At 57.6% G+C, this 26,744-nt stretch overlaps 1 protein-coding gene across 17 annotated transcripts in view; it reads left to right on the top strand.

The window, feature by feature from the left end:
* Window positions 1-26,744, top strand: part of AGAP1 (ArfGAP with GTPase domain, ankyrin repeat and PH domain 1) — a 527,130-nt gene that overhangs the window by 446,352 nt on the left and 54,034 nt on the right. For all 17 annotated transcript variants that reach the window (XM_070071490.1, XM_070071487.1, XM_070071488.1 and 14 more), the window contains 3 exons: window positions 10,640-10,794; window positions 13,794-13,884; window positions 20,562-20,784. In XM_070071490.1, the coding sequence (XP_069927591.1) occupies window positions 10,640-10,794; window positions 13,794-13,884; window positions 20,562-20,784 (469 nt within the window). The remainder of the gene's footprint in view (window positions 1-10,639; window positions 10,795-13,793; window positions 13,885-20,561; window positions 20,785-26,744) is intronic.

Raw genomic sequence — 26,744 nt, 5'->3', positions numbered from 1 at the left:
AGGGATTCCTTGCGAAATCGTCTGATGGCCAAGTTGCTGGCCCCCGAGGAGGCAAAATGAGTCCCACGGGGCCTCGTCTGCATGGAAACTGGACGCAATTAGTGTAATATCCGGTGTTATTAATGTCATTTGGGATAATTGGGCAGGTTGATTTCGACAGGTTCATGGCGCTAAAATACTATTATAGTGAACCTTTCCACAGCTAACCGTTAAACACGGAAACCCGTTTAAATCCCCGTGAGCCCAATCACCAAACTTTATTAAACGGCTCAGCCCTGGGACGCGGCACGGTGGGACAACAGTGTCCCTCGCTTCAGCCTTAGAGGCGTGGCCACGTCTTCATCTCTCAGGGTCGGGGTGGGGGGTCTCACACCCAGCGCGTACCTCTGTCTGCACCTGCTGTCAGAAGGAACGGGTCTGAACCGTGCGCTTGTCACGGCAGGGGGTCCGTGTCGGTGGTGTGACACTGCTCACGGGGTGACACAGGCACCGCGCGTCCTCGCCGCCCCAGCGCTCGTCCTGACGGAGATGAGCATCGCTCAGGCCTGGCCTCCTGACGGACGACCTCACACTGCCCGCCATGGCTTCGTCATTTGTCACTCGTTGCCGGTAACTGAAACATCACCGCAGTGTCACTCCGGGAGCTGGAGCCTGGGTGGGTCTGAGGAAGGCCGCGGCGTTGGCGGGAACTCAGAGGAGCGCATACTTGCTGGGTCCACCCGGAGGAAGGGGAAAATAATTGGGTGCAAAAGTCTGTCCCCCGTCTCCTGGCGAGTGTAAGTGTCACTGCAGCGCTACCCAGCTTTCAGCGGGGGTAAAACAGCGAGGTTTCCTGGGTGTGGGCCCCAGAAGCTGAGCAAGGCAGCACCCAGGGGCGCCTCCAGGATGGGCTTGTCGCCACTGGCTCAGGCAGTGGACAGAAACCCGGTTGAGAGGGGGCTGGGGGACAAGGAGGGATGAGTTACCTTGGGTACGCACCCGTGGGACCGGCAGGTAGAGCCGGCTCTGCTCGCTAATGAGCAGCTCACTTGCCTGTCCCCAGGGAGGGCCCTGACGGCACACAGTTCCCTCCCCAAGACGGGGCTAAAGCAGAGGTCCTGACAGACCCCGGGCAGGAGGAGACCAGGCTGTGTGGTCCCGACTCAGGTGGGAAAACCTGGAGGAGGACTCTTGGGTTGTGCGCCCCCTACCAGAACTGATGGAGGCCGGCAAGAGCCGGTGCACCCTGGCCCAGCGCCAATGGACCAGCCCACTCACAGGCTGACCAGTCAGAGGCCTGGAGTCTGATGCCCCCTCCCCAGAAAGAGAGCAGTAGAAAAGCCCCTGTTGCCCCTCCCTCCTCCCCATCTGCACCGAAACACCCAGAACCCACCTCCTTCCTCCCCAACTCCTGCAGGCAGCCAAGCTCCTGCATCACAGTTCAGCCCTCGGCCCCATCAGGGTAGCCCTCCTGGGAAAGGCGGCGTCAGGGACAGCAGCGCCACTGCCTCTCCACTGGGAGCGATGGCCAGGACCGAAGGGGTCGTCTTCTCTTGCCTCTCCCAGACCAGCCCCAGTGTTTTCAATTAAGACAGGCAAAGACCCCCAGAGAACAGTGGGTCCGTGTTTCGCTGTGTAGAGCCGCTGCTCAGGCCGAAAGACCTGGCCTTTCTCTGCATCACGCAGACCACACGCGATGGCCTCGTGATTACAACGCCGCCTGTTGCCCTTGGCGTGTCGCAGCGCTGTGGGTGCCGTGGACTGATTCCCATCCGCGTCTGGTTCTTCGTCATGGCTGTGATTTTGTGCCTTTCCAAATGGATGCACAGTCGTCACTCGAGACTCAGGGGCGGGGAACATCTGGCCCCTGGGCTTGCAAGGCCCACGGGATCATTTTGGTGTGGCCCTGCCGAGGCAGCCACCAGCGGGACTCGGCCCTCGATACGTCTCCAGCAGGCAGATCAGTAAGTTGACAGTTCTGTATGGCCCGCAAATGACATTACAAATATGCAAGCCAGCCCTTGACAGAGAAAGGGTTCCCCACCCTGCGCTAAGAGAAAGTGGTCTTGGCGCTCGCAGTTTACGCCATCAGGATTTGACGCCTTCCAGGGTCGTTCCGGCCTTTGCAGCCTGTACGTTGCTTCCGAAGCTGCTGACCTCCGCCTGGGTCGCGGGGCGTCCAGCCTCTGTCTGCTCTTTCTCCTCCCGGGCCTTACTGGTGTCTCGTCGTACAGCTTTGGCCATCCTGCCTGAAGTGCGTGGGACCAGAGGGGTTTCGGATTTCGGAATATTCTCGTAAACTCTACTGGTTGAGCATCCCTGTGAAATCTGAAATCCAAAACCTCTTGAGCACTGTGGGAGGTTTTAGAGCATCCTGGATGGGCCAGTGGAGCCGGGGTCTCGGCTCCTGAACCCTGCCCAGGCCACTCTCGGAGTCTGTCATCCATTGCCTGAGGACTGCAGGTGCCGAGGGATCCCCGCTGTTGTTATTTTTAGGGAGTCAGTTAGGAATTCATGGACTTTGGAGCCCTCCCTCCCTCCCAGATGGAGGAAAACAAGTATCATTTCAAAATTTTGCCACCAAAAGCAGCTTATCTGTCTTCGTAGGAAGCCCCAGATAACCTGTGCATAAGTCAGTGGAAACGGGAACAGCAGAGGAGGGGTTGGCGTAATCACTGACTTGCTGCTTGAACACCTGCAATCCCAAGAGCCTGGTTCAAGTCCCGGCTGCTCTGCCTCCGACCCAGCTTCCTGCCAGTGCTCACCCTGGTGGGCCGTAGACGTGGCTTCTTGGGAGACCTGATGGTGTTGTGGGCTCCTGGCTTCAGCTTGGCCCAACCCCAGCTCTTGCAGGCACTTGGGGGATGAAGCAGTAGATAGATTTCACTCTATATATATATATATATATATATATCTGCCTTTCAGATAACATGAAAATAAGTAAAGAAATATGACTTTAACAGAAATAATTATAGCAGTTAGTAAACAGACAAGGTGTAAGGTGAATGTAGAAATTTAATTGCATGCTTTATCCTGACTATTAAGGGTACTTCATAAGGTCCTGGAAAATGGAATAAAAGCTGGCTTTATTTTGGTGCAAAAAAAAATGTTGAAACCCATGCGCAGTTCTTTCGTAACACATGTTTCTATGAATTTTTCGAAGCCCCAATATGTGCATGGATTTCAGTCTTTTCTACACCAAAATAAACTCACCTTTTAATTGCATCTTCCGGGAACCTCTGACGCACCCTGGTGTCGCCCGTGAGGAGCGGTTTCACGGGATTTTCTTCCGCTCCGGTCCTTAGATCTTTCGTGCCTTTGCTTTGTGTCCCTGCGCCGGCCGGCATGGTTGAGTGAGAGCCGTTACAATGAGCGTCCTTGTCCCCAGCGTCCTGTCGCCGGGTGCTCAGAGGACCGCCTCTGCTCACTCTGCCCTGGCGTGGGGATCGCTTCACTGCGCCCAGAGTCGGGGCGTTCCCTGCAGAAGGTGGGCCAGGAAGGTGGAGTCGCCCTTCTTTCCCTCTCTCCTCTGCGGGTTGGGGAACTGCACACTCTGCTGCTTGTCTGGTTTCCCACACAGACCTGCTGCGCCAGAGTGTGGGGTCAGTTCTCACCTCGCAAGGCCCCTGTGTGCGCACCCCTCCCCCCGCCCCCGCTCTCTAGCACCTGTGCCTGCGCACTGAGTCGTCAGGGGGCCGTCTCCACCCCCGTGTGCGCACCCCCCCCCCCGCCCCGCTCTGTAGCACCTGTGCCTGCGCACTGCGTCGTCAGGGGGCCGTCTGCACTCCCGTGTGTGCACCCCCGCCCCACTCTCCAGCACCTCTGCCTGCCGCACTACGTCGTCAGTAGTGTTTGGCGTCAGTCTTAAGGAGACCCTCCGCGTATCTGTCACTTCATTTCTCGCCCCCACCTTCCTTCCAGAATCTTCCCGAGGTGCGCCTCAGTAACCGCCGTAGCAAACCTCAACTGGTACTGTGCTTTTCTGGGTTTTTTTTTGTTTTGTCCTACTCTTTTTCTCGAAAGGAGTTTTCCTGGGTCTCAGTTCTTGACTGACATTATTTTCTCTTGAGGCTATTTTTCCCCCTTGCCTTGTGGATTTGAACATCATTCATTCATGCATTCATTCAAGGAGCAGAGAGACACCAACACAAAGAGAAGTTCCATCGCCTGCTTCACTCCCCAGATGCCCTTAGCAGCCACGGCTGGGCCAGGCGGAAGTCAGGAGCCCAGAACGCCATCCAGGTCCCCACGCGGGTGGAGGACCCCAGTTACTTGAGCTGTTGCTGCTGCCTCCCAGGGTCCACACACGTGAGAAGCCGGAGTCAGGAGGCAAAGCGAGGGCTCAGGCACTCACTCCAGTGTGGGACACAGGCATCTTACCCAGCATCTGTAGGCTCAGCGCCTGCCCCTGGCTGGTGCCCTGAAGAAGTCTGTCAGCTGACGCTGTGACACAGGGGGTTAAGCTACTGCCTGCAATGCTGGCATCCCATATGGGTGCTGGTTCGAGTCCCAGCTGCTCCACTTCCAATTTAGCTTCCTGCTAATGCAAATGGAAAAGAATTGGAAGAGGTTCCAAGTCCGTGGGCCCTCTGCCACCCATGGGAGAGACCCAGAAGAAGCTCCTGGCTCCTGGCTTCAGCCAGACCCAGCCCCAGCCATTGTGGCCATTTAGGGAGTGAACCAGCAGATGGAATATCTCTCTCTCCCTCTCTCCCTCTCTTCCTCTCTCCCTCCCTGTAACTCTGCCTTTCAAATAAATAAATAATTTTCTTTAATAAAGAAGTCATCGTCACTGTTGTCATCTCTTGGGGCACAACAGGTTAAGCTGCCACTCGGCAATCCCCCCGTCCCATGTCAGACTGCCAGTTCAAGTCTCCTTGAGCTGTTTTCTGGTGTCTCTGGTTTCCTCTGGGTCTCACTCTCTGTCCTCTTTGTGTCTGTGTCTGGTTTGGAAATCATGCATGTTTGATCGTTGTCCGTGGGAAGATCTAGGAGCCAACGGCACTGCAGACCCGGACAGCACCACCCACCCCTTTCCTTGGAGGACTGCTGGGCACACAGCTCTTAGAGTTGTCTTTCCCTTCTGATCCTGACTTAGCTGTCGGGTTCCCAAAGGTGTTTGGCCTAGAGGAGCCCCCACGCTCGCAGGTGTTTCGTACATGCAGTTCGCAGGTTGATCTTGGGAACAGTAGGGGCACACTTGCGGACTGCGCCGTTTTGTGGGCTGCCGTATTGCATGACAACTGGGCTGGAAGGGAGAGCTAAGCCCCAGAGGCAGAGGAGGAGTGCTGGAGGGGCTGATAGCGGACGTGTGCCCCGCAGGAGGCTCTGGGAAGGGTTGGGGCTGGGCCAGAGAGGGAAATCCAGGGTTAAGTGTGGATCCGGGGGCTGTTGCCAAGCAGAGCCGTGACCCATTAGGTGGCAGTGGGGAAGCAGCAGGCTGGATCCCAGCAGGTTTGAGAAGGCAAAAGCAGGAATAGGGTTGACCCGTGAACAGAAACAGAGAGGCCACAGAGGAGCACGTGAAAGTGAAAGGAAACCTCTTCCGTGCATATGAAATGTGGTGTGCAGATGGAACACTTGGCAATGTCCGTAGACAGTTAAAAATGCATGAATTGTTGGATTTTGAGACTGGAGATAAAGACTGAAGAATTGTCCACTTCTGTTGTCTAAACCTTGGAGGAGGGAGTGAGTCCCTAGAAAGGGTGAGGGAGTGGGCAGGTGCAGGAACTAGGAGCGAGTCTTCACTCAAGGCCACGTGAAGCGGAGCCACGGAGGAGAAGGAGGAGCCCTGACTGGCAGGGAGATGGCAGGCACGCCCCATGCACCCCGCCGTGCCCTCAGGCAGACATTGCTAATTGATGGCAGCATCCGTCTTTCAGAGCCCGGAGCCAGCCTTGGGACCCTCACCGTGGGATTTCCTGAGGCTGCTCCGAGCTGCCTGGGCGGATGAAGGAGTTGAGGACTGTCTTGCTCGCTCTCATAGCTCTCAGAGTGGAAGGGGCCCTGCCGACCATCCTGGAGATGCTGAGTTCCCTCCCACCAGGGATTGAAACCCCAGAGGAGCCGAGCCCAGCAGTGCCAGCAGCAGATGATTGAAGGGCTAGGATTGCCTGCCTCTCAGGTCTCCACCGCTTTTCCTGTCCTTGGGTTGACTCCCCAGGGCCCCCGGCACAGGTGTCACCCTCTCCTCCATCAGACAGAACTCAGGAGGCCCCAGGAGTGCCGCTTGGCATTGCACTCCCCTGGGGCTGCTTGGTGACCTCCACCAAGAGTAGGGAAGCACCGCAGAAGGGACCTTGCAGGAAGAGGAGGGCGGCGCACTCGCAGCTGCGCTGTCACCGACAGCCTCGTGCGCTGCGTTGGTTCACTTTGGGCCTGCCGTTCACTGCAGCCACTCAGCCTTTTCGTATTTGCAGCTGGTAAAGCAAACGTTCCCCCAGACCTGACTTCCCAGTCATATGTGACCTGTTTCTGTCACTGGGTTTGTCCATCCTGCTCTGAAGTCCTCCCTCTGGAGCAGCCAGGGACCGAGCGCTGCATCCGTGTCCAGCAGGAGCCAGCAACCGAGCTCTGCGTCCGTGTCCAGCAGGAGCAGCCCTTTGTCTGTAGTTGTCATGAACGCAGCGTGTTGTGTTGGGAATAGCACTCAAGCAAGATGCTTATTTAAAAAAAAAAATTATTTGTTTATTTGAAAGTGAGAGTTACAGCAAGAGAAGAAGAGACAGAGAGATCTTCCATCTGCTGACTCACTCCCCAGATGGCTGCAATAGCTGGGGCTGGGCTAGGCCCAAGCCAGGAGCCAGGAGCTTCTTCCAGGTCTCCCACATGAGCAGCAGGGGCTCAGGCACTTGGGCCATCTTCCACTGCTTTCCCAGCCCATTGGTGGGGAGCTGGATTGGAAATGGAGCAGCCAGGACTTGAGCCGGCGCCCATATGGGATGCCAGGGTTGCAGGTGGCAGCTTCACGCACTGTGCCATAATGCCAGCCCCCGTGTAAGATGTGTAGGCGCTGTTGTCTTCATGATCAATGGCGTCTGAGAGGTGGGAGGTCTTCAGATCCCTGGCGCTTGGCCTCAGAGAGGATTGATCGCTTGAGTTCAAGTTCTACAGCTCTCTCTCTCTGCCTCCTGGCTTTCCACGGGCTCCCTCCTCCCTCCCCACCGTGGCAAGCGTCCACCAGGCTCTGGGGCCACCCACTCCTCAGCCGTCACCTGCAGACTGCAAGCTGAAATAAGCTTTTCTTCCCCAAGAAGCTCCCCGCAGGTGTGGGTGAGTAGGGCTTGTGCATGACTCTGGAGAAGGTGGAACAGGAGAGCAGGCTGGTTTGTGCAGAAATTTAACTGGAAAGCTGACGGTTGTGAATTTTAGAAGACCCAGCAGATCCTGGTCGGAGGGAACTGTTCTGTGTGTATTCGAAGTGCACAGATTTAAAAGATGGGGGAGCTCGCTCAGGGAATCTCCCAGCGACTGAGCGCCGGTCCCGTCCAGGAATCCCCTAGACTCCCCCGTGGTCTCCTTGTGAATGGCACGCTTCTTTCCCGCCTGACCACCAGGTCACTGGGACAGCTGTTGCACTGCCTTGCAAGAATCCTCAGTGGAAGGGGTTGTGATTCCTGGAATTAAGACTTGAAAGCCCAGGGATCAAGGAGCCAGACCTTAAAAATCTGCAGGTGCAGTGGCCCGGCCCCTGATTGCCAGGTGTAATTGCAAGTCAGTCATGGGGAAACCTATTTAAAAGTCACGGGGATTGTGTTTTTCGATGAAAGGGCCCAACAAGCCCCGAGTGTCCAGGTCTTCCTGTGGGCACCCCTGGCCTCCCTCCCCCGTCTCCTGTCCCAGGCAGGCAGAGCGCGCTGCCTGTGCACACACACAGGGATTGTCTGTTCTCTGCGCTGAGGAGCTCTGTACACGGGAGGGAGACTCCTTGACGAATCTCTGGCTTTCTGGACTCTGGTTTGCAGCCCTTCAGCAGTCAGCAACTAACCGGGTTCAGAGAGGGGAGCGTTCTCGCTGCATTCGCCAGCTCTCCGTCACTGTAATGAAATACCCAAGGCAGACCCACTTTCTAGAGCAAAGGGGTCTGTCTTGGCTCCTGGTCCAAGTCTGGGGCCTCAGCTGGCAAAGGTCTCCTTGCTGGCCGAGTCCCATAGGGGTGCAGGGCGTGAGGCAGGGAACGTGTGTGTCTCTGTCTTTGCCTCTCTCTCTCTCTCTCTTCTCCTGTAGAGCCACAGGGTTTAAATCGTGGAGTCTGCATCAGCACAGATGCCCTTGGAGGGCTCATGGGCCAGAGCCGGGGGCTGCAGGGCCTAGCCCTGGCCCTCAGCACAGCCGCTGGTCACAGTCAGGGAGTCACAGGCCCCAGGGAGGCTGCTAGAGGCCACAGGCCCTCTGGGCAGGTGCCCCGAGGCGGAGTGCTCTCAGGAGAAGCCCTGGGCTTGCGGTGCCTTCCTGCCCGCCCCACCCTAGGTGCTGCTCGGAGCAAGCCCCGCAGGTTGAGGGGTGATTCAGCCTGAAGCAGCTGATTGTGCGCCCACGGGAGCCAGCCCGTTGTTGCAAGACGTGGAAAGACTTCACAGGAAGCGGCACTGCCTGGCCGCTGCGGGGACCAGTGGTGCTCATTTACGGGAGCAGCGAGCATACCGTTCCCGGGTGCTGTCCCTTGGCGTCAGCAGGAAGGGGTCTCGGCCACCAGAGGGGGGCTGCGTGCCTCCTGAGACTGAGGGGAGGAGGAAAGCGTGGCTGGAGGCAGGCGGCCCGAGTGGCCAGCTCTCTCCTGCTTCGGGCAGCTGGTGAGGCAGGGCCTTGGGGAGCCGGCCCAGGCCCAGGCTCACCCAGAGCTGCAGCAGAGGAGCTCAGAGCGTGAGGGTCAGAGGATCGCACGTGAGGTGTGAGCCCGCCGAACCCAGCGTGTGGATGGCTGAGACAGCAAACGGGTGAAATGCTGGGCAGGCAGGTAGACCATCACCATTATCGTTAAAGATTGATTGATTGATTGATGTGACAGGCACAGTGACAGAGACAGGGAGGGAGAGAGAGATCTTCCACCTGCTGGTCACCGCCTAAATGCCCAGGGCCAGACGGAAGCCAAGAGCCAGGATCTCGATGCAGGTCTCCCACGTGGGTGGCAGGGACCCAAGCACTTGGGCCATCTTCGCTGCCTCCCCAGGCCGTCAGCAGGGAGCTGAGTCTGAATAAGGCAGCCAGGACTCAAGCCCACACTTGGGTCTGGGCTGCCCGCACCCCAGTGGCGGCCTATCCCAGGGGGCCACAGCACTAAACCCAGCTGCCTTTGTTAGGACTGCTCACCAGGTGATTGCAAGTCCGCGGGCCCCCGGGCCAGCGTGGAGAAGCCGCCCATCACACAAGATCTTCGTCTAAAGCCCCAGCGTGGGGGTGCTGTGTGTACCTAGTTCTGCTCTGTGTGAGCGGGAGCATCCCTCCCCCTGGCTGAGGCTAGGAATAAGGGCCAAGGCTGGCATGTTCGTGGAGCCCTCGTGGACACGGCCCTGCGTCTGTTGGCATTGCCACAAGGGGACTTCAAGAAGTGCTTGGGAAAAAAACACAGAATTAAAAGATGTTTGTTTGCATGCACAAAAATACATTTATTTTTGGAATGCACATATAGTTTCTTCACAACATGCATTTATTTCCATGACCTTGCGGAAGCCCCGGCACGCACTTGCTCGCTGGGCAGAGAAGGTGCTGGCCGAGTGCAGGGACTTAGGCTGAGTCACGTGTCCCGTGGTGTGGACGCTACCGCGTCCCTCACTTCCCGATCCAGACAGCCGCCCCGCCACAGCGTGCAAGGCACGGACGGCCCTTCCAGGGCCCCCGCGGTCCACGCGTGCATCACCCTGAACACGTGGCAGTGAAATCTTTTCCCGCTTGCTCTTAGAAGAACAGAACATCACACATTCCCTGGACATGGCGCGTGTGCGGCTGCGCGCACAGATGCGCATGCAGAACACAAGCTGCAGCCCCAGACCAGCAGTGCTAACTTGACTGTCACCCCCACAGACCTGAGGCCAGCAGCAAGTGACAGCACCATTTCCCTGAGTCTCTCTCTCTCTCTCTCTCTCTCTCTCAATATACCTATTTATTTATTTGAAAGGTAGAGTTACAGAGAGAGAGAGGGAGACACAGAGACAGAGAGAGCTTCCACCCACTGGCTCATTCCCCAAATGGGCGCAATGATCGGGGCTGGTGCAACCCAAAGGCAGAAGCCAGGAAGGAGCTCTGTCCAGGTCTTCTACGTGGGTGACAAAGGCCCAGCTACTTGGGCCATTTCCCAGGTGAATAAGCAGGGAGCCGGGTCAGAGGCAGAGCCGCCAAGACTCGAACTGGCACTCCCATATGGGGTCCGGTGCCTCGGTGGCCTTTAACCCGCTTCTCCACAATGCCAGCCCCTTCCCTGAGTCTCTTGATCTGTGCCCAGCACAGAGACACCAGCATCACATCTGGCTGCCATGTCCCCGTGTCCCTGCCACGGCCAGCTGCAGCCACAGAGCACGGAGTGTGCACAGGTGTGTGGATTCAGATGGCCGCGGCCCCGCTGTCCTGGGCTGCGTGTGCTGAAAAGCACTGCGGTGACGGGGGACGTGCAGGGGGGTGGCTGCCTCACGCGAGCTGAACTCTGGTCCCCCACCCTGTGTTTCAGAGCAAGAGGAGAACTTCGAGTTCATCATCGTGTCGCTCACGGGGCAGACGTGGCACTTTGAGGCCACCACGTACGAAGAGCGGGACGCGTGGGTCCAAGCCATCGAGAGCCAGATCCTAGCCAGCCTCCAGTCCTGCGAGAGCAGCAGGAATAAGGTAAGGCCCCAGTGGGACGCAGGGCCAGGCCCCTGGAGGGCAGAGTGTCGGCAGAGTCTGTGGAAGGCTGAAGACCCTCTGTGGCCAAGCACCAGTCTCCAGGCCCGGCCGGTCTGTGTGGCACGGTGGCCGAACTGCATCCTTACCCTCCCAGTGAGTTGCAGAGGGACGGAACTGGCCTTGTGTCACAGGGGATGGACTCGTGGGGCTCCTGCATGCACCTGTATTTCGGTTTCGGGTGGAATGTACCCAGATAAAGAGATGCAGACCGGAAGAGCGACGTTCCGCCCCCACGCATGCCCCAGATGCAAATCCACCTCAAGCTGGGAGCTGCCTCTTGTTGGAGATGGGAAGGAAGAGAAAGATGGATTTCTGTTTTCTGAGCTGCTGGTAAAGGCCAGTGTGTGTTTGCTTCAATAATTACAGACAACCCTTCTGCAGTTGTTTAGCCACGGGGGAAAAAAAAAAAAAAAAGATTTTAAACTGCATTTGCTAGGCTGCTGCCCAGCAGTATCCTTTATTCAAAATTCATTTTTCCCATCAAGGGTTCCTTGAGTTTCTTGATTCTAATGATGGGATTTTTTAAAGCCCTTTGCTGGGACATTTTTGACTCTAAGAGAGCATTTCGATTTTTCAGACTATGATCAGCTGGAAACAGAGAGAAAGGACCTTGCCTGCCAGCCTGCAGCCGCGTTTGTAACCATTTAAAGAAATGCCTGCCCATGATTTATGTTCAGCTTTGTCATTAAGAAGGGAGTCTGTCTCTCAGAAAGACAGAGTGTCTTATTTTATTACCCTTTTTAACCAGGGTAAACCAGACCACACTCATTATTATTATAATGTAATTTGCTTCCCTTTTTTAAGGATGTTTTATACCCAAGGTAGAGAGAGCCAGCCACTGCCTTCGTTCTGAGCGCTGGAGCTCACTGGGTCACGTCCACGTGCAGCCAGACGTGGCTCCTGAGATGCTGCCCTCCAGGGAGCCCTGGGTCCCCTTGTCCTTGGGCCTCAAGGCCGTGTGCCGTCCCCAAACCTGCAGATTTCCTTTCGGAACAGGAGGCCGGAGCCAGTGTCACTGGGCACACAAAGGCGACCCTCAGTTCTACAGGGAAAAGGGTGTCCTCTCTCCTGGTGGATCTGGGTCTGTGACAATCACGGCCTCCTGTCTCCCACATTGGCCAGCCCGTCCCAGCAGTTCCCCTGTGAGAGTGGGTGGCGTACACCTGGGGCAGGTGCAAATTCCGGCCTTCCACTGTGCTCCCGGTGTGTTCTCCAGGAGGGCGCCCTGGGAGAAGGCAGACTCTTAGCCCTGCCTACTGTGCGCACCTGCTGACAGGCGTGAGAGTCTAAAGGCTCAGTTGAGAGTGATCTGTGCAGTGTCTCAGCTGCCGGAGGTAGTTTGGAGTGGACGTGGACACATGAACCGACCAGTCAGCTGGCCAGCAAACCACAGAAATTACCCTGGTGCACTGGGGCAGAGACCAGCATGTCCCTCTGTGTGCACACGTATGCTCTCTGGATACCTGTATACAAAGTTAAACATGTTTTGAATAGGTGGACAAAAATCCAAACGGATTAAAATCTCAGGAATGCCATGATGCTAATTAGGAAACCGTAATTAATAAGTTATAATCCATTATTATATAATTAAGTAATAAATTGTTGCACATCAGATAACTTGACATAAGATAGTTCAGCTTACAAAGAACTCTTACACAGAAATGAAGCTTATTATAACTGTCCTCTGATATCTGTTTTCACTTAGACCTTAATATTAGATGTCTATTTAATAAACAAAAGCCTGAAAACGATTCACACCCTTTTACGTAGCACGTCTGCGTCCAGGAGCTCATCCTTGGTAAATGACCATGAATACGTGTGTGGGTTTAGCACTGAGCACACTCTATAGCCCTGTCTGTGAAACAGAAACGTCTGTCAGAGAACCTGGTAGAGGAGTCGTCCGTGGGTGGGGTACTCTGCCCCCATTTAAAACACTGACATCCGAGAGGTCCCAACGCCGTGTCACATCAGCCTGTGGGAAGTGCCTGTGTGCCCACAGGAGAGAGGGCTGAGTGTCACTCACGCTGCACCATGATGGTCAGTCGATGGTCAGTCCATAGGTCATACGTCCCTAGGTTCACTTCACTCTCCGTGTTTCTAAAGCGGCTGCAATAAGTGTGCATGTCTTCTTTTTTTCTTTTTTTAAGATTTATTTGTTTATTTGAAAGTCGGAGTTACAGAGAGAGAGAAAGAGGTCTTCCATCTACTGGTTCACTCCCCAGTTGGCCTCAAGGGCCAGAGCTGAGCCAGTCCAAAGCCAGGAGCCAGGAGCTTCTTCTGGGTCTCCCGTGTGGGTGCAGGGGCCCAAGGACCTGGGCCATCTTCTGCTGCTTTCCTAGACCATAGCAGAGAGCTGGGTGGGAAATGGAGCAGCCAGGTCTCGAACCAGCACCCATATGGGATGCCGGCGCTGCTGACAGCGACTTTACCCGCTACGCCACCATGCCGGCCCCAGCGTAGTTTCTTGAATCTCTTCTAAAGAGGGTGTAATTTAAGAGTGACAGCCCCCAGCTCTCCTCCCCCTCCCCCGGCCCCTGCTCTGGCGCTGACTTTGTTGCTGAACCAGCCGAGGTCTGTTCAGATGTGAAATGGCGCTCCTGGCGCGGCGCGTCACCAGATCGCTTCCTCCCTGCTCTTCAGTCCTCGTCCCGGGCAGGGGTGTGGCGGTGACAGCGCCGTGACCAGAGCCCTCAGGTGCCTGCTGGTCTCCCGTGCACCCACAGAGGACCCAGAGCTCCCCTCTGTGCCCGCTTCTGCCCGAGTCCCCTCAGCCGACAAGCCCGGGCGTGCACAGCGGGTCCTCGCTCAGTGAGGCTGCTTGCTGAAGACCTCAGTCGGAAAACGCCGTCACCCCGCGTGCGCGCGCCGCACCGTAGCCCTCTCTGTCTGTTGATCCGGCCTCATCTCTTGCGTCTGTCTCTCTCTCTCCCTGTACCCAGTCCCGACTCACCAGCCAGAGTGAAGCCATGGCCCTGCAGTCGATCCGGAACATCCGCGGGAACTCCCACTGTGTGGACTGCGACACCCAGAGTAAGTGCGGCCTGGGGACCGGCCGCCGGTTGGGCCACGGCGACGGGGGCAGACACAGCTTCGTGGCTCTGAAGGACTGAACCGTTTTGGATTTTTGTCTGCCACAGCGCTCATCCCACCGAGGCCTCGCTGACGGCGCTGGTGCCCTGAGTCCCACGGGGGCAGCAGCCGTCCCAGGGGGGCACCCCGCGCACCCCGCACACCCCGCGCCCCGTGCCTTATGTGGGCGTGACCTTTTGCTTAATCAACTTCCGGTTGTTTGTTTGCCTTTTCCATAAAATAGGGTGTAATTGATTCATTCCTGCCCAGTGACTTCTGGGTTTTGTTTTGTTTTGTTTTTTAATTTCAAAACCGTGCGTGTGGGTTTTGCCTTCAACTGACATCTTTCTCCTTTCTGTTAGTCTTCAGTTTGTGACACAGTGTAAAGCATTTGGGCTGACAGAATTAATTCATAGTGACTGCTCCCTGCCTTGGAGTAACACGGCTTTGTCTCCTGCTTTCTGTTGCGATAATATCTTCTTGAGAAAATTTCTTACTCATATCCTCGAGGGTAGGGACTTCTCTGCATCTCTAACTCCAAGCCTGGAAAAGTTTGCCTTCAGTAGATCACTCCCCATCGGTTCTTCTTTGGTTTTATTTATTCTCATTGTACTTGCAAGGCAGGGAGAGAGAGACGGACAGCGATCAGCCATTTGCTGGGTCACTCCCCAGATACGTGCAACAGCTGGGACTGGGCCACTCCAAAGCCAAGAAGCCTGGAACTCGCTCCAGGGCGCCCAGGCGGTGGCAGAGCCCCCAGGGACTCGAGCCATTCTGTTGCCTCCCAGAATGTGCATTAATGGGAAGTGGGAATGGGAAGCTGAGAGGGGACTTGAACCCGGGCTCTGACACAGATGCAGGCATTGCAGGCAGTATCCTAGCTGCTGAGCTGAGCTGACCACCCACCCCCAGTCACGTGTTGTTAAGGCAGTGTTTGGAAGAGAAGGAAATCCAGTTCCAACAAGAGGCAAGGCACAGGTACCAGCCTGGGTGCTGCCTACGAGTCAGATGCGTGCCACGTGGTCGGTCACGGCCATCCTAGGGCCTGAAGCCCGGTGGCCGAGACACAAGCCCAGCGCCCGCACATCTGGGCACAGCGCAGGGGTGGGGGACCACGCCAAGCAGACTTCCTGTGGGAGCTGTAGCACTGGTGGCTCAGCCAGCCCTGGGGAAGGAGACTCGTGGACGCCTGGGGGACACGAGCAGGTGTTGGGCTGACTGAGGCTCCTCCGGTCCCCGCTCAGAGGCAGAGGGAGACTGTTAGCGGTCCCCGGCAGGGGAGACGTCGGTGCTGTCCTGGAAGTGCCGATTGGGCTGTTCCATTTCTGACAGATTGGAAGAGAGAGTGAGAAGGAGCTGGCCCGGTGGGTGTGAGGCCTCTCTCCAAGTGGGAAATGAGGCACCAGCCAGGGCTGTTCCAGATGGGAGGGAGGGGAGGGGCTGTCTCTGAGACAGAGCCAGGAAGGCTGTCCTCCGGGTGGGGCAGTGTTTATCCTTAAGTGTCCTCAGGTACCTTTTTTTTTTTTTTTTTAAGATTTATTTCTTTATTTGAAATGCAAAATGAGAGAGAGAGATTGATCCATCTTCCATCTGCTAGTACACTCCCCACATGGCCACAACGGCCAGGGCTGAGCTGGGCTGAGCCAGGAGCCAGGAGCTTCCTCCAGGTCTCCCACACGGGTGCAGGGCCCAAGGACTTGGGCCATCTTCTACTGCTTTCCCGGGCCTCAGCAGGGAGCTGGATGGGAAGCAGAGCAGCCGGGACCCACGCAAGCCGTGCTTAAGATGCTGTACCGCAGCGGCGGCCCCTAAAGACACGTCTTTAAAGGGCCTTCTTTTGTTTGACTTTTCAAATTTAGCTTTCAGAAATGCATGCTGAAATGCAGCTGGAGGGCGCGGCAGCCGTGTAAAGTGTGTTTTCCTCCAAAACGCGCTCAAGGAAGGCCCTTCCTAAAAGCAAACTCTGAGACACGGTAGCGCACGCACCAGGGGATCAGCCACAGCCCTTCGCCGTTCTGCAGACGGCTGCGGGAGGCCCGTGGCTCCCGGGGGCCATGGCGTGCGCAGGGGAGGCCCGTGGCTCCCGGGGGCCATGGCGTGCGCAGGGGAGGCCCGTGGCTCCCGGGGGCCATGGCGTGCGCAGGGGAGGCCCGTGGCTCCCGGGGGCCATGGCGTGCGCAGGGGAGGCCCGTGGCTCCCGGGGGCCATGGCGTGCGCAGGGGAGGCCCGTGGCTCCCGGGGGCCATGGCGTGCGCAGGGGAGGCCTCGGGTCTGCAAGTGCTGAGCAGGGAGAGGAGGGCGGGACCACCTGAGCAGTCTCACCGGCAAGGGGATTGAGGGGAGGCAGCATCTGACGGCCCGGGAGAAAGGGGACAGGCAGGCATCCATCTGTGAGGGGCATGGTCTCCCAAGGCCTCCTGGGTTGTCTTCCTGAAGTCCTGTGACTCTGGGAGCGGGTGCCGCGGCCCCCCCCCCCCCCCCCCGTGGACAGGGGTGCAGATGCAGCAGCGCCAAGCCTCCAGGCGAGACTCAGACGTGATCTCTGACAGCTGCCGCGTGGCTCGCACGCCAGAGGCCCTGGGGAGCCGCAGGGTCTGAGGCCAAGGACACCTGCACAACCATTTGGGTTTTTTTTTTTTTTTTCTATTTGAGGGACAGATCTTCTAGACACTGGTTCACTCCCCAAATGCCCACAAGGGCTGAGGCCAAGGCAAGGCCCAAGCCAGGAGGCAGGAACTCCATGTGGGTCTCCCACAATGGTGGCAGGGATCCAAGAACTTGAACCCTCACCTCTTGCCTCCCAAGGTCTGCATCGGCAGGAAACTGGAATCAGGAATGGAGCCTGGACTCAAACCCAGGCACGCAGATACGTGGTCCCAGGTGGTGTCTCCCACACTGCTAAGTGCCCACTCCGCCCGCAGGGATGTTTTAAGTTCAAATGCCCAGTTTTGATGAAACTGCTGGAACAAGCATGGTCCCCACGCTGACGGAGAAGTGGAAACCCCTCTCCAGGGCAGCTGGCAGTGTATACAGAGGCCTTTTAAAGAGCGGCCCCAGCTGTATACTCTGGGAGCTAAACCAACAGGGATGAGTCGGGCAGGCCCAGGGACCTCGCCTGAACGGTGTTCAAAGCGCTGCTGGTTATGGGCTGAAAACCCAGAAGCGTCCCCAATGCAGAATCTGAGGACAGTGAAGGGTGATGTCTGGGGCTGGTGCAGGAGCCGCTCAGACTCTGGGTGAGAGCCCCGCCCCTCAGCAGCCGTCGCCGCCCACCAACACCGTCCATGGTTACCCCCACGTTGCCCCTTCACGGCGAGGCTCGGGGATGTTCTTGCGGCCTGGGGTTCAGATCTGCGGACACAGCCGCCCCACATGGTGCTCGCCAGGAGCCGCCTGCCTGCACAGCTGGCTGGTGCCGCCTCGCTGAAGTGCAGCCTTGGCACATGGAGGCTTCTGGGAGCCTGGTCACACAGGCGCCCGTTGCCCAGGGGCCCACCCAGCGTGTGGCAGACCCCGCTGCCTGCAGAGGTCTTTGTTTCGAGTGCCTGCGGCCACCCCTCAGCCAGCATCATGCCAAGGAAAGTCCACCCTTGGGGCCCGTGAGGACGCACGGGAGATGGGCAGTGGTGTAGGGAGCAAAGGGAGCCTGCAGGGAGAGGGAAGCAATGGGACGTTCACCACTGAACTTGGGGAAGCAGGAAGAGCCAGGCGCCCCTGGGGGTGCACTTGCTAGTGCTTCTCGTGCAACGCACGGGGCCTGCCCATACCCCAGCTCACACCACAGAGCCTCACCCTCTTTGAGGTCAGGTTCCCAGATTGGCACGTGGGGTCAGCTGATTTCACCGTAATGGCTGCTGCAGTCCCCCGGTCAGACTGAGGCCCTCGGTGGCTTCCCAGCCAGCCCTGGCCTGGCCTGGCCACCCTCGCTCCCACCAGCCCCTCCGGCGTGTCCTCTGCGTGAGGCCAGTCTTCACCCGCCTGAGAAGTACACATCGAGGTGGGCCAAGGAGATGGAGGAGGTGGCACGCACTAAAGACGCTGTCCCTGCTCCTGACCCCACGACAGGCACCAGGGTCTCTGCGGGCCAAGCCCCAGCTCCTGCACCTGAGGCAGCGGTGGCAGAAGAAGTCTTTCCTAGGACGAGAGATTGCAGCTGAGGCCCTAGGATAAGTAGCAGGTGCACCAGGCAGGGGGCGGGGCCGGAACGTGCAGGTGCTCAGGTGAGACGGGTGAGACAGGGACGCTGCATTCTCATCCTGGTGGGAGGGATTAGACTTGATCCAAACGGCGAGCGGCACCCCTGGAGGGGATCTAAATGTTGACACAACGCGATCAGTTCTGCCATGGTTGACAGGACGCTGGTCCCAGCGGACACAGGTCTCCAGGGAGGTAGAAGCTGAGGCCACAGACAGAAGCCTCTGGCCCCTGGCTTGCGATGGTGGTGAGGATGAGGGAGGGAGCGGTGTGTTCAGGAGAAAGGACTGGGGCTGGTGTTAGAGCACAGTGGGTGAAGCTGCCAGCATCCCATGTGGATGCCAGTTCATATCCCAGCCGCTCCACTTCAGATCCAGCTCCCTGCTACTGTGCCTGGGAAAGTAGCAGAGGATGGCCCAGGTGCTTGGTCCCCTGCACCCACATGGGAGACCCAGATGTAGCTCCTGGCTTCCGCCTGGCCCAGCCCTGGCCATTGTGACCATTTGGGGAGTGAACCAGCAAACTGACAGTCTTTCTCTCTGTCTCTTGACTCTGTCCCTCTCCCTGTCTCCCTCCCTCTCCCTGTCTCCCTCCAAACTCTGCCTTTCAAGTAGATAAATCATTAAAGAAAAAAAAACTAAATAAATAAAAAGGAAAGGATGGGATCTGAGAGTGAGTGAGAACTTGGTGATCAGCTGCGGGGGTGAGGGAGGAGCCAAACCTGATTGTGAGGATCCTGGGTTGAGGGACTGGGGGTGCTGGCACCAGGCAGTGAGGGAGGTAGCTTGCAGAGGTGGTAGGCGAGTATCTGCAGGGTGTCCAGATGGAAGCGCCCCTCAGGAATGAGGAAGAGGCGGAGCTGAAGATGGGTGTCAGCACTTGGATTGTCACTGAGGCCAGGGCATGAACGGAATCGGAAGAGGAGACGCCTGCAGGCTAGGGGCAATCCAGGCAATCAAGACGGAGCAGCTAGGGAAGCAAGAGAAAAGTCGAGGGTGGAGCCAAGACGGGGTCAGAGGTCAACGCTGGGAGGAGAAAGGCAGGCGGTGTGCTGCCAGCAAGAGGGAAAGCAGAGAGGGCTCCTGCGGGTTCGGCCCGTGGAGGCAGCCTCGGCTGCCCTGTCGCAGCGGGCAGGGCGGTGCAGGCTGGGGCGCTGAGCAGCAGGTGCTGCCGGAGTTGCTCTGTGGAGGGAAATGTAGACACGGGGTGAGGGCTGCAGGGGAGCAGAGTGGAGAGGCAGGATGCTCACCGCCCCCCCACGCCTCCTCCCCAAACACCCCGAGGCCGGGCAGGCCCTCCCGCTCGCCGTCCCCTCCTGTTCTGACTGTCCCCTTCAGCATGGAGCGTGTCCATGCTGTGATGATGGTGGGGGTGGGGGGTGATGCTGTAGGGGCTTAGGGGACCCTCTCGGAGGCCACAGCCCCTGCGGGATGTACCAGGGTACTCTGCAGAGTTCATGGAAAACTGGGCTTCAAATATAAATTTATTTGTCTGCAAAAAGTTTTGAAATCTATAGATTTTTTTTTTCATCATACACCTTTTCCATGAACTTTAAATAGATGGCCGGCTGGTTTCTGAGCAGTTAGCCCGAGGCCATCCCTGGTCATTTGCCATTCACAGAAGGAAGGGCAACTCCTCGGTGGTTAACTGGGACGCCTGGTTTCTCCTCCATTCAGTGTACCGGGGGTCAGTGTGGAGTGTGCCTGGGTGAGTTCAGGCCTCCTCTGCTCCGGCATGCTGAGAGCCACTGACAGCAACGGCAGCCCGCCTGGGCCTCCTGAGTGATGCCGTTGCGGGCTGAACTGGCTCACCGTCCTTGGTACAGAATCACAGCCCAGAGAGGTGCATCCCTCCCGCAGCCCTGGTCCACGGAGCGAGGTGGTGTCAGAACCACGGGACCGAAGGGTGAGACCCCGGAGTGTGACCCGCGCGGAAGACCACTGAGCGCCGCGTGTGCCCCTCCCCCGCCCAGACATTCCCAGGCTGGCGCATCATGCGCTAAGGAAGGTTCCTGGGGACGCTGGTGGCGCAGCCCCGGCTGTGAGGGCATCTGCTCGTGCCCTCTGCACCCCCCTCGTTCCGTCATCCCCAGCTGCCCCCCATGGATGCCAGGCCACCTGCAGGTTCTTCTCTGTGCTGCGAAAGTCGTGCAGAGTTCGCCTTTCTCTCCAGATCAGTCGCGTTGCCTGTTGGGTGGGAAATGCCAAGGCTTTGACTGAAGCGAAAGTTTTCAGTAGCTGAGCACACACAGAGCTGTCTGAGATCCTGACAGCAGCTGGACTGGGCCAGGGAGCAGGCTGCCTGCTGCAGGCACGTGGCTGGTGGGGGCGGGGCTGCTGGGGGTGACGTCTCGCTGGCTGGCTGGTCGTTTTGTTGTAAGACTCTGGGGCGCGGGAAGCAGCGATGATGTTCTCACCGCCTGTGGCCCCCTGCCTCTTCCCTAGATCCCAACTGGGCCAGTTTGAACTTGGGAGCCCTCATGTGCATCGAGTGCTCGGGGATCCACCGGAATCTCGGCACCCACCTTTCTCGAGTCCGCTCCCTGGACCTGGACGACTGGCCGGTGGAGCTGATCAAGGTGATGTCGGCCATCGGCAACGAGCTGGCCAACAGCGTCTGGGAGGAGAGCTGCCAGGGGCGGGCAAAACCCTCGCTGGACTCCACCAGGTAGGAGCGTGGCGGGGGTCGGGGTGGCTGCCGCTGCGTTTGCCGGCAATGACCCCCACTGGAAATGACCTCAGCGAGGGCCACAGCTGGAATGCCACGGCAGCCAGCGTGGAAGTGTTGGCGTGGCTAACTCCAGCTCCATAATTCTTTACGTGTGTTTTCAGGTCTTGGGGGACTTCTCTCCCCCTCTCAGAAGTATGAGTATTTGACTTGAATCCGTACATTTCTTACGTGCATAACTGTGCTGTGAACGCTCATTAGGAGTCTGGGTTCTTTAATTTCATTATTGTATCATTGATAAGCACCTGCTCTGTTGGCCCCGCCCCCCCACACTAGTGGTTTTGTGGTGACAGAATATATCTTCTAAAACACGCATCCAGCACGTTTAATCAGCCGAGTCCGGCATGGCGTGTGGTGTCCCCTTGTTGCGTGCGCACGACTTGGAGCCTGCGTATTTTCTCGTGTTTCACTGATGGCTGTTACAAGCTGCTCCTGTGTACACATGCGTGTTTCATGCTCTCATGAAGTGAGAGGACGGTGTGCCCGCCGGGTGTGCCCGCCGGGTGTGCCAGGCCGACCCTGGGCTGGCTCGAGCGGGTGGCTTACGGGCTTGCTCAGAAGTTCCGCACACGTGTCGTCTCCCACTTCGGAGGTCGGGGTTCCAGGCTGGCCGTCCGCGTTGGCCTCGCAGCTGTGCCTCCCGACCTTGGCGCTGGGGCAACTTCTCTGGTGATCCTGCCTGAGCCCACGCGTGATCAGCTTCTGCGATGGAGTGAGAGTAGCGTGAGGCGCCTGGGAGCCCCGACTCCGTTAACCCAGGGGAGAACTTGGGGTGCCACCCTTGGCGCGTGGCAGAGAACGGAGCCCGTGTGTTAGCCCTGCTCTGAGTTAGCTGTCTGGGGAGGGGGTGAGGAGGCAAGAAAGGTGTTCAGGTGACTTTGATCAGATTGCGTCGGTTTGGTACCCAGGCTCTCTCCCTGTGCAACACCACCACGTGAGTGCGGGTGACTGAAGAGGGGGCACACTCTGAGAAACCACCCTGGTCTATTCGCCACGAACCAGCCAGGCCATCCCCACGAGGATTCCTGAAAGATTAAGTCATGTTCCAAGGTCTACATTTTAATAGGTGCACTGTCTCTGTGCAATGTGTGAAATCTGTTGTCTGTATTAGTAGGTTAAAAAGTAACAAAATAGAGTGGCATAGGAGGATACGCTCTGGCCTGAAAATGAATATATTTTGGGAAAGGCTGTTTAATGTAGAAATACAGGAAGCACTGAAACAAGTAGGAGAAAATTAACTTTGCACATCTCACTGTGCGTAAAGTGGCCCTTACGCTGCTTCAATGTGTTAGGGAAGTTTGTCTTGCCACCCGTTAAAGTTAGACACCGTTTACAATGCCAGGAAGCACGGCTCTGTGCTGCTTGTTGAGCTAACACCACCTTATGTCGACCGCATCTTGGTGCAGAGACCTGAGCTGGTGATTCCCGTTGCACTCAAGCTCTCCCATAACCTGTTCTTGTGTGGAGCGGTTCCAGGAGCCACGCCCAGCTCGGGGCCACGCCCACCTCGGGGCCACGCCCACCTCGGGGCCACGCCCAGCTCGGACCACCTTCCTCACACAGGGAGGGGCTGCAGCCACGCCCACCTCGGAGGCCTCCTTCCTCACAGGGCGGGGCTGCGGCCACGCCCCCCTCCCGTTGGTCACTTGGCTCTGGTGAGAGCCCAGCAGTGTTGCGATTCCTGCGAAGGTAACTGTGGATGTCTACATTCTGCTTCCTTCCGACAACACGTGTGTGAGGTTGGCCGTGTCTGTGCCTGTAGTGTGCTCCCTTAGTATCCACAGAGCCCTTGTTAGAGCAGAAAGGATAACGACGTGCGGGTGCCTGCGGTGATGGGCGACTGGTCTGAGGGCCGGCTCAGATCCCCAGCTGGGAACGGGGCTGAGCTGGGTGCTGACCCGAGGCGGGGTGTCCAGGGCTGTGGAGTGGCCTGGGGTGGGAATGCGGGGGCAGTGAGCGGTTGGACTGGGCCCTCCGGGGCTGAGGGGTGGGGATGGCTGCCTGGGAGGGCCCCTGACGGCTGAGGGGTGAGGATGGCCAGAGGCCAGGTGCGTGCCGTGCCTGGTGCCACACTCGCGAAGCTGGCGGCTCGGCCTGATTGGACAGTCGCACCTCACAGGCCCTCTGCGCTGTCCAACGGAACACAGAATGTCAGCGTGACGGGAAAGTGGGCATCGGTCAGGACTCCCCTCCTCAGGGTGGCCCAAGGTCATACCAGACAGGCCCACTTCAGTAAGCAGATCTGTGTGCAGGGACGAGCCAGGGGCAGCGCTTCAGTCTGTGCTTTGCAAAGGACCCTGATGTGTTCCCGAGGCGCTCTGGTCCGTTCCGTCCAGCTCAGAAGATCCGTCCTGACGGTGAGATAGCATCAGACGTGTGCTGCCCCCACCTCACATGCACCTGCTCAGACACACACGCACACGGGTGCACACACTAGTACAACGCGGATTCAGGACCACGGGAGCAACACAGGAGGTCGCTCTCCAAGGACACTACCCGTTCCCTGGGGACAGCCGCACGCTGGGGTCCCCAGAGCAGTGGGCGGCCTGGGAGCGCTGGCGCCTTTGAGCTGCAGGCCGGCTTTCCGCCTGCTGTCCGCGCACCTCTGATTAGGGCCACGCGGACGGCTGGTAATTGGTTCCAGGGGTTCTCAGCCGCCCCGAGAACTGCCCGTCAGACTGGAGCGGCATTGTGATCAATCGAAGCTGACGGCGGCTGAAGCGGTATTGACTTCCCACTCCTAAACAGGGGAATCATTAGTCAAGAAAAGCATCTTTTAATTACTCTCAGGAAGAGCAAAAAAAATCTTTTTGGATGGATCCTGCAACAATTGACATTTTTTTCCCCAGTACATTCAATATTAAATTTATTGTCACGCGAGGGAGAGGGCGCCCTTGGTCCCCCTCTGTAATGGGGGTTTAATTTGGAGAAGGAATCACGTTAGAGGAGCGATCGATGCCATGACAATTAACTACATCTCGGGTGGAATCGCGGTCCCCGCTCTAATTGCTATCGATACCGTTTCAGCACACACTTAAAACACTGGCTGCAGGCGGGGCTCGGCGGTGGCGTTGGGCGGGCAGAATGCACCAGACTTGGGGGTCTCGGGAGGGAGCCACTTGCCATGTGTGGGGCCAGGACCTGCCAGCCCTGTGCTCGTGGGCCTGAGTGAGCGGGCTCTGGGCCCCAGCATCAGGACCTGTGGTGTCACCGTAGGCAAAGGCGTTAGGACAGTCAGGTGGATGAGGCAGCTGCTTGCTCGGCACCTGTCCCACCAGGGGCCCGGGCTTCCTTGTGTGTTCAGACCTGAACTCGGGGCTGCATCCTGGCGTGCTCAGTGCCCCCGGCAGGGTGTCGGGGCTGCTCTGCGCTGCTGGGGCCATCTTGTTCCTCCTTGTTGCTATGCGCGGTTGACTTAGAAACTCCTTGGCTGGACTGCAGGGAAAATAATTTCCTGCGAGGATGGAGCAGAGTCCCCTGGCGCCTCATTCCCCTCGCCTCCCAGCTCCGCATCCGGGAGGTGGGCAGGACCGAGCGCTATTTGCCCGTTTACCTGGCGGTTTGGGAGCCTGCTGGTTTCAGCGAGGGAACCGGGAGGGGAAATGTGTTTGCAGTTCTGGGCAGGCGCTCTTGAGAGCAGCTCTCCGCACCACGAAATCGCCCGTTACCTCTCTGGTGCACTTGGGAGGGGGCACCGCGCTGGCTGGTTTCCATCTGCACCCCCCCCCCTTTTCTGGCTTCCTTTTTTTTCCCCTCTCTTCTCCCCCCCCCCCCAACCATTATTTGTAAGTTCACTTTCCTGCCTCAACTCCCTTCTTGTCTTTAACCTACGAAAAGATGTCGCCTTGGCTAGGAGGACGTGGGGGTGGACATCAGAAATCCGCGTGGGAGAGACTGGCCGGGCACTTCCAGATGGAGCGAGTCTGCCCCGAGATGTGAGTTCCGCTTCCTTTTGATCCATCTTATTTATGCACATGGAGGTATTGATACGGGAGAAATGTATCCAAACTGAAAATAATTGGATCCCTACAGCTGACTCTGGGATATTAAAAGCAGCGCCACTTGGCCGCGTCTTTGTCTTGTTAGGTTTGATCATGAGATCACAATACAGTAATCTCGGGCTCAAATTTCGGGCATAAAGATGCCGTGTTCCAAATGTGGCCTCAGGGAACGCGCCGGCCCACGCAGCCCTGGGACTGTCTCATCTTATTATTTTTCAACAGTTCTTGGCCTGCTGAGGTCAGTGTTTTGTCTCTTTTTGAGTGTTCCTCTATGCTTGACACCTTTTCCTATTTTCTTTCTTTAAAAAAAAAAAATGGGGAGGGGTGGGGAAGGACTTCGCTGTGATGACCGGAGTCCATCTGCAGTTGGGTGGCATCTGCTCCCCACATGTCACTTCCCTCATTAACAAGCAATTGAATTAATTAAATGCTACTCAGAACACGCATAACAAGCTACCGGCAGTGTCCAAATTAGCAGTGATAATCAAGGCTGATTTCCTTTATTATCCCGCTAAGTGGTATGCACACTCTGGTCTCCCTGTCTGCCCTCATCTATTTACATACCCCCAGCGCCTGCCTCTGGAAGCCGAGGTTTTCTTACCTAGTTAATTTGCCACGATCACCGAGCATGGCGGATTGATGCCCTGCCCCCGCTGCCCCCGCCGCGCTCGGCCCCCTCCCCGCCTGCCCTCCCCACCCCCCTACCCCCCCTGGCCCCAGCCCCAGCCTTTGTATCTCAAGCTCCCTGATAAATTAAAGGCCACCCCTGTGGTCTCTCAAGTGAGTAATAGAGGCAGAAATTTCATTTTGCAACTGGCTGATTTAATGATCCAAAGGGTAATTAATGGCCTGATTATCTTAATGTTAAATATGTCCGGCAGCAATTACGGTGACCTCGCGCTTGTCAAGGTCCGGGCTGTGCTCTCCTTTCAATTAAGTTCTCTGGGGCTTAATGGTATGAATAAACTCCTCTGATTCTATCATCCCGGACGCAGAGGGCTCAGGGAGCCGGGGGCTGGCTGCGAGCTTTAATCAGCCTGCCTTCCACTGCCGCCACCGCGACCCAGAGGGAGCTGTTACAGCAAGGACAGGTTAACTTTTTCCTCCCCTCCCCCGCCACCCGCGCGTGGGGCAGGCGCGCACCCTTCTGGGTGGCTCCCTTTCGTTTATTTACTTGCCTGTGTTGGTAGCGGGAGAATCCTGCGTGCGGAGGGAGCTGTGCTGGTGAGGCCAGTCTCTTCCGATATAAATTATCTTGTGAACGCTGTGGTTTTCTGTGTGACGGGCTTAATTAATTGGCAGGAGCCCCCGAAAATGACAGTGCCACACTAATTGCAACTCACAGTGAATTTCTGTCACCGTGGCGTGCCTCTCGGCGGCCGTGCCCCAGCCCCGGCTGCAGAGCCAGTCCACCCTCCCGGTGCCCCCCGTCCAGGCGGGCACTGTGTCCCATGGAGCCGGCCGCCTGCCCGCAGGAGTGACATTGCCGCCAGGAAACTTTGTAGGTCTTCGGCTCTGCCAACCCAGCCACCGCCCGGGGACCTCGGCTCCTGCTTGAGGTGCTTGAGCAACTTCTCCCAGCGAGCTGGGGTAGAATCAGACCCAAAGAGCCATCTGTGACTTGCTTTGTGACTGGGTAGTCCTGATTAGCACAGCGCATGCCAGCACTCTGAGCCCAGATCAGAACCGTTCTCCGATAAATATTAAGCCGGTTAGGAAGACGTGCCGAAGGGAAGTACATTAACACTGCCCTAAGAACAATACCTGGCCGGCGCCACGGCTCACTAGGCTAATCCTCCGCCTTGCGGCGCCAGCACACCGGGTTCTAGCCCCGGTCGGGGCGCCGGATTCTGTCCCAGTTGCCCCTCTTCCAGGCCAGCTCTCTGCTGTGGCCAGGGA

The sequence above is a fragment of the Oryctolagus cuniculus genome, chromosome 3 (assembly GCF_964237555.1).
Source record: "Oryctolagus cuniculus chromosome 3, mOryCun1.1, whole genome shotgun sequence".
NCBI classification, from domain to species: Eukaryota; Metazoa; Chordata; class Mammalia; order Lagomorpha; family Leporidae; genus Oryctolagus; species Oryctolagus cuniculus.
Note: the sequence above shows the minus strand (reverse complement) of the source record. Positions and strands in the feature narration are given on the sequence as shown.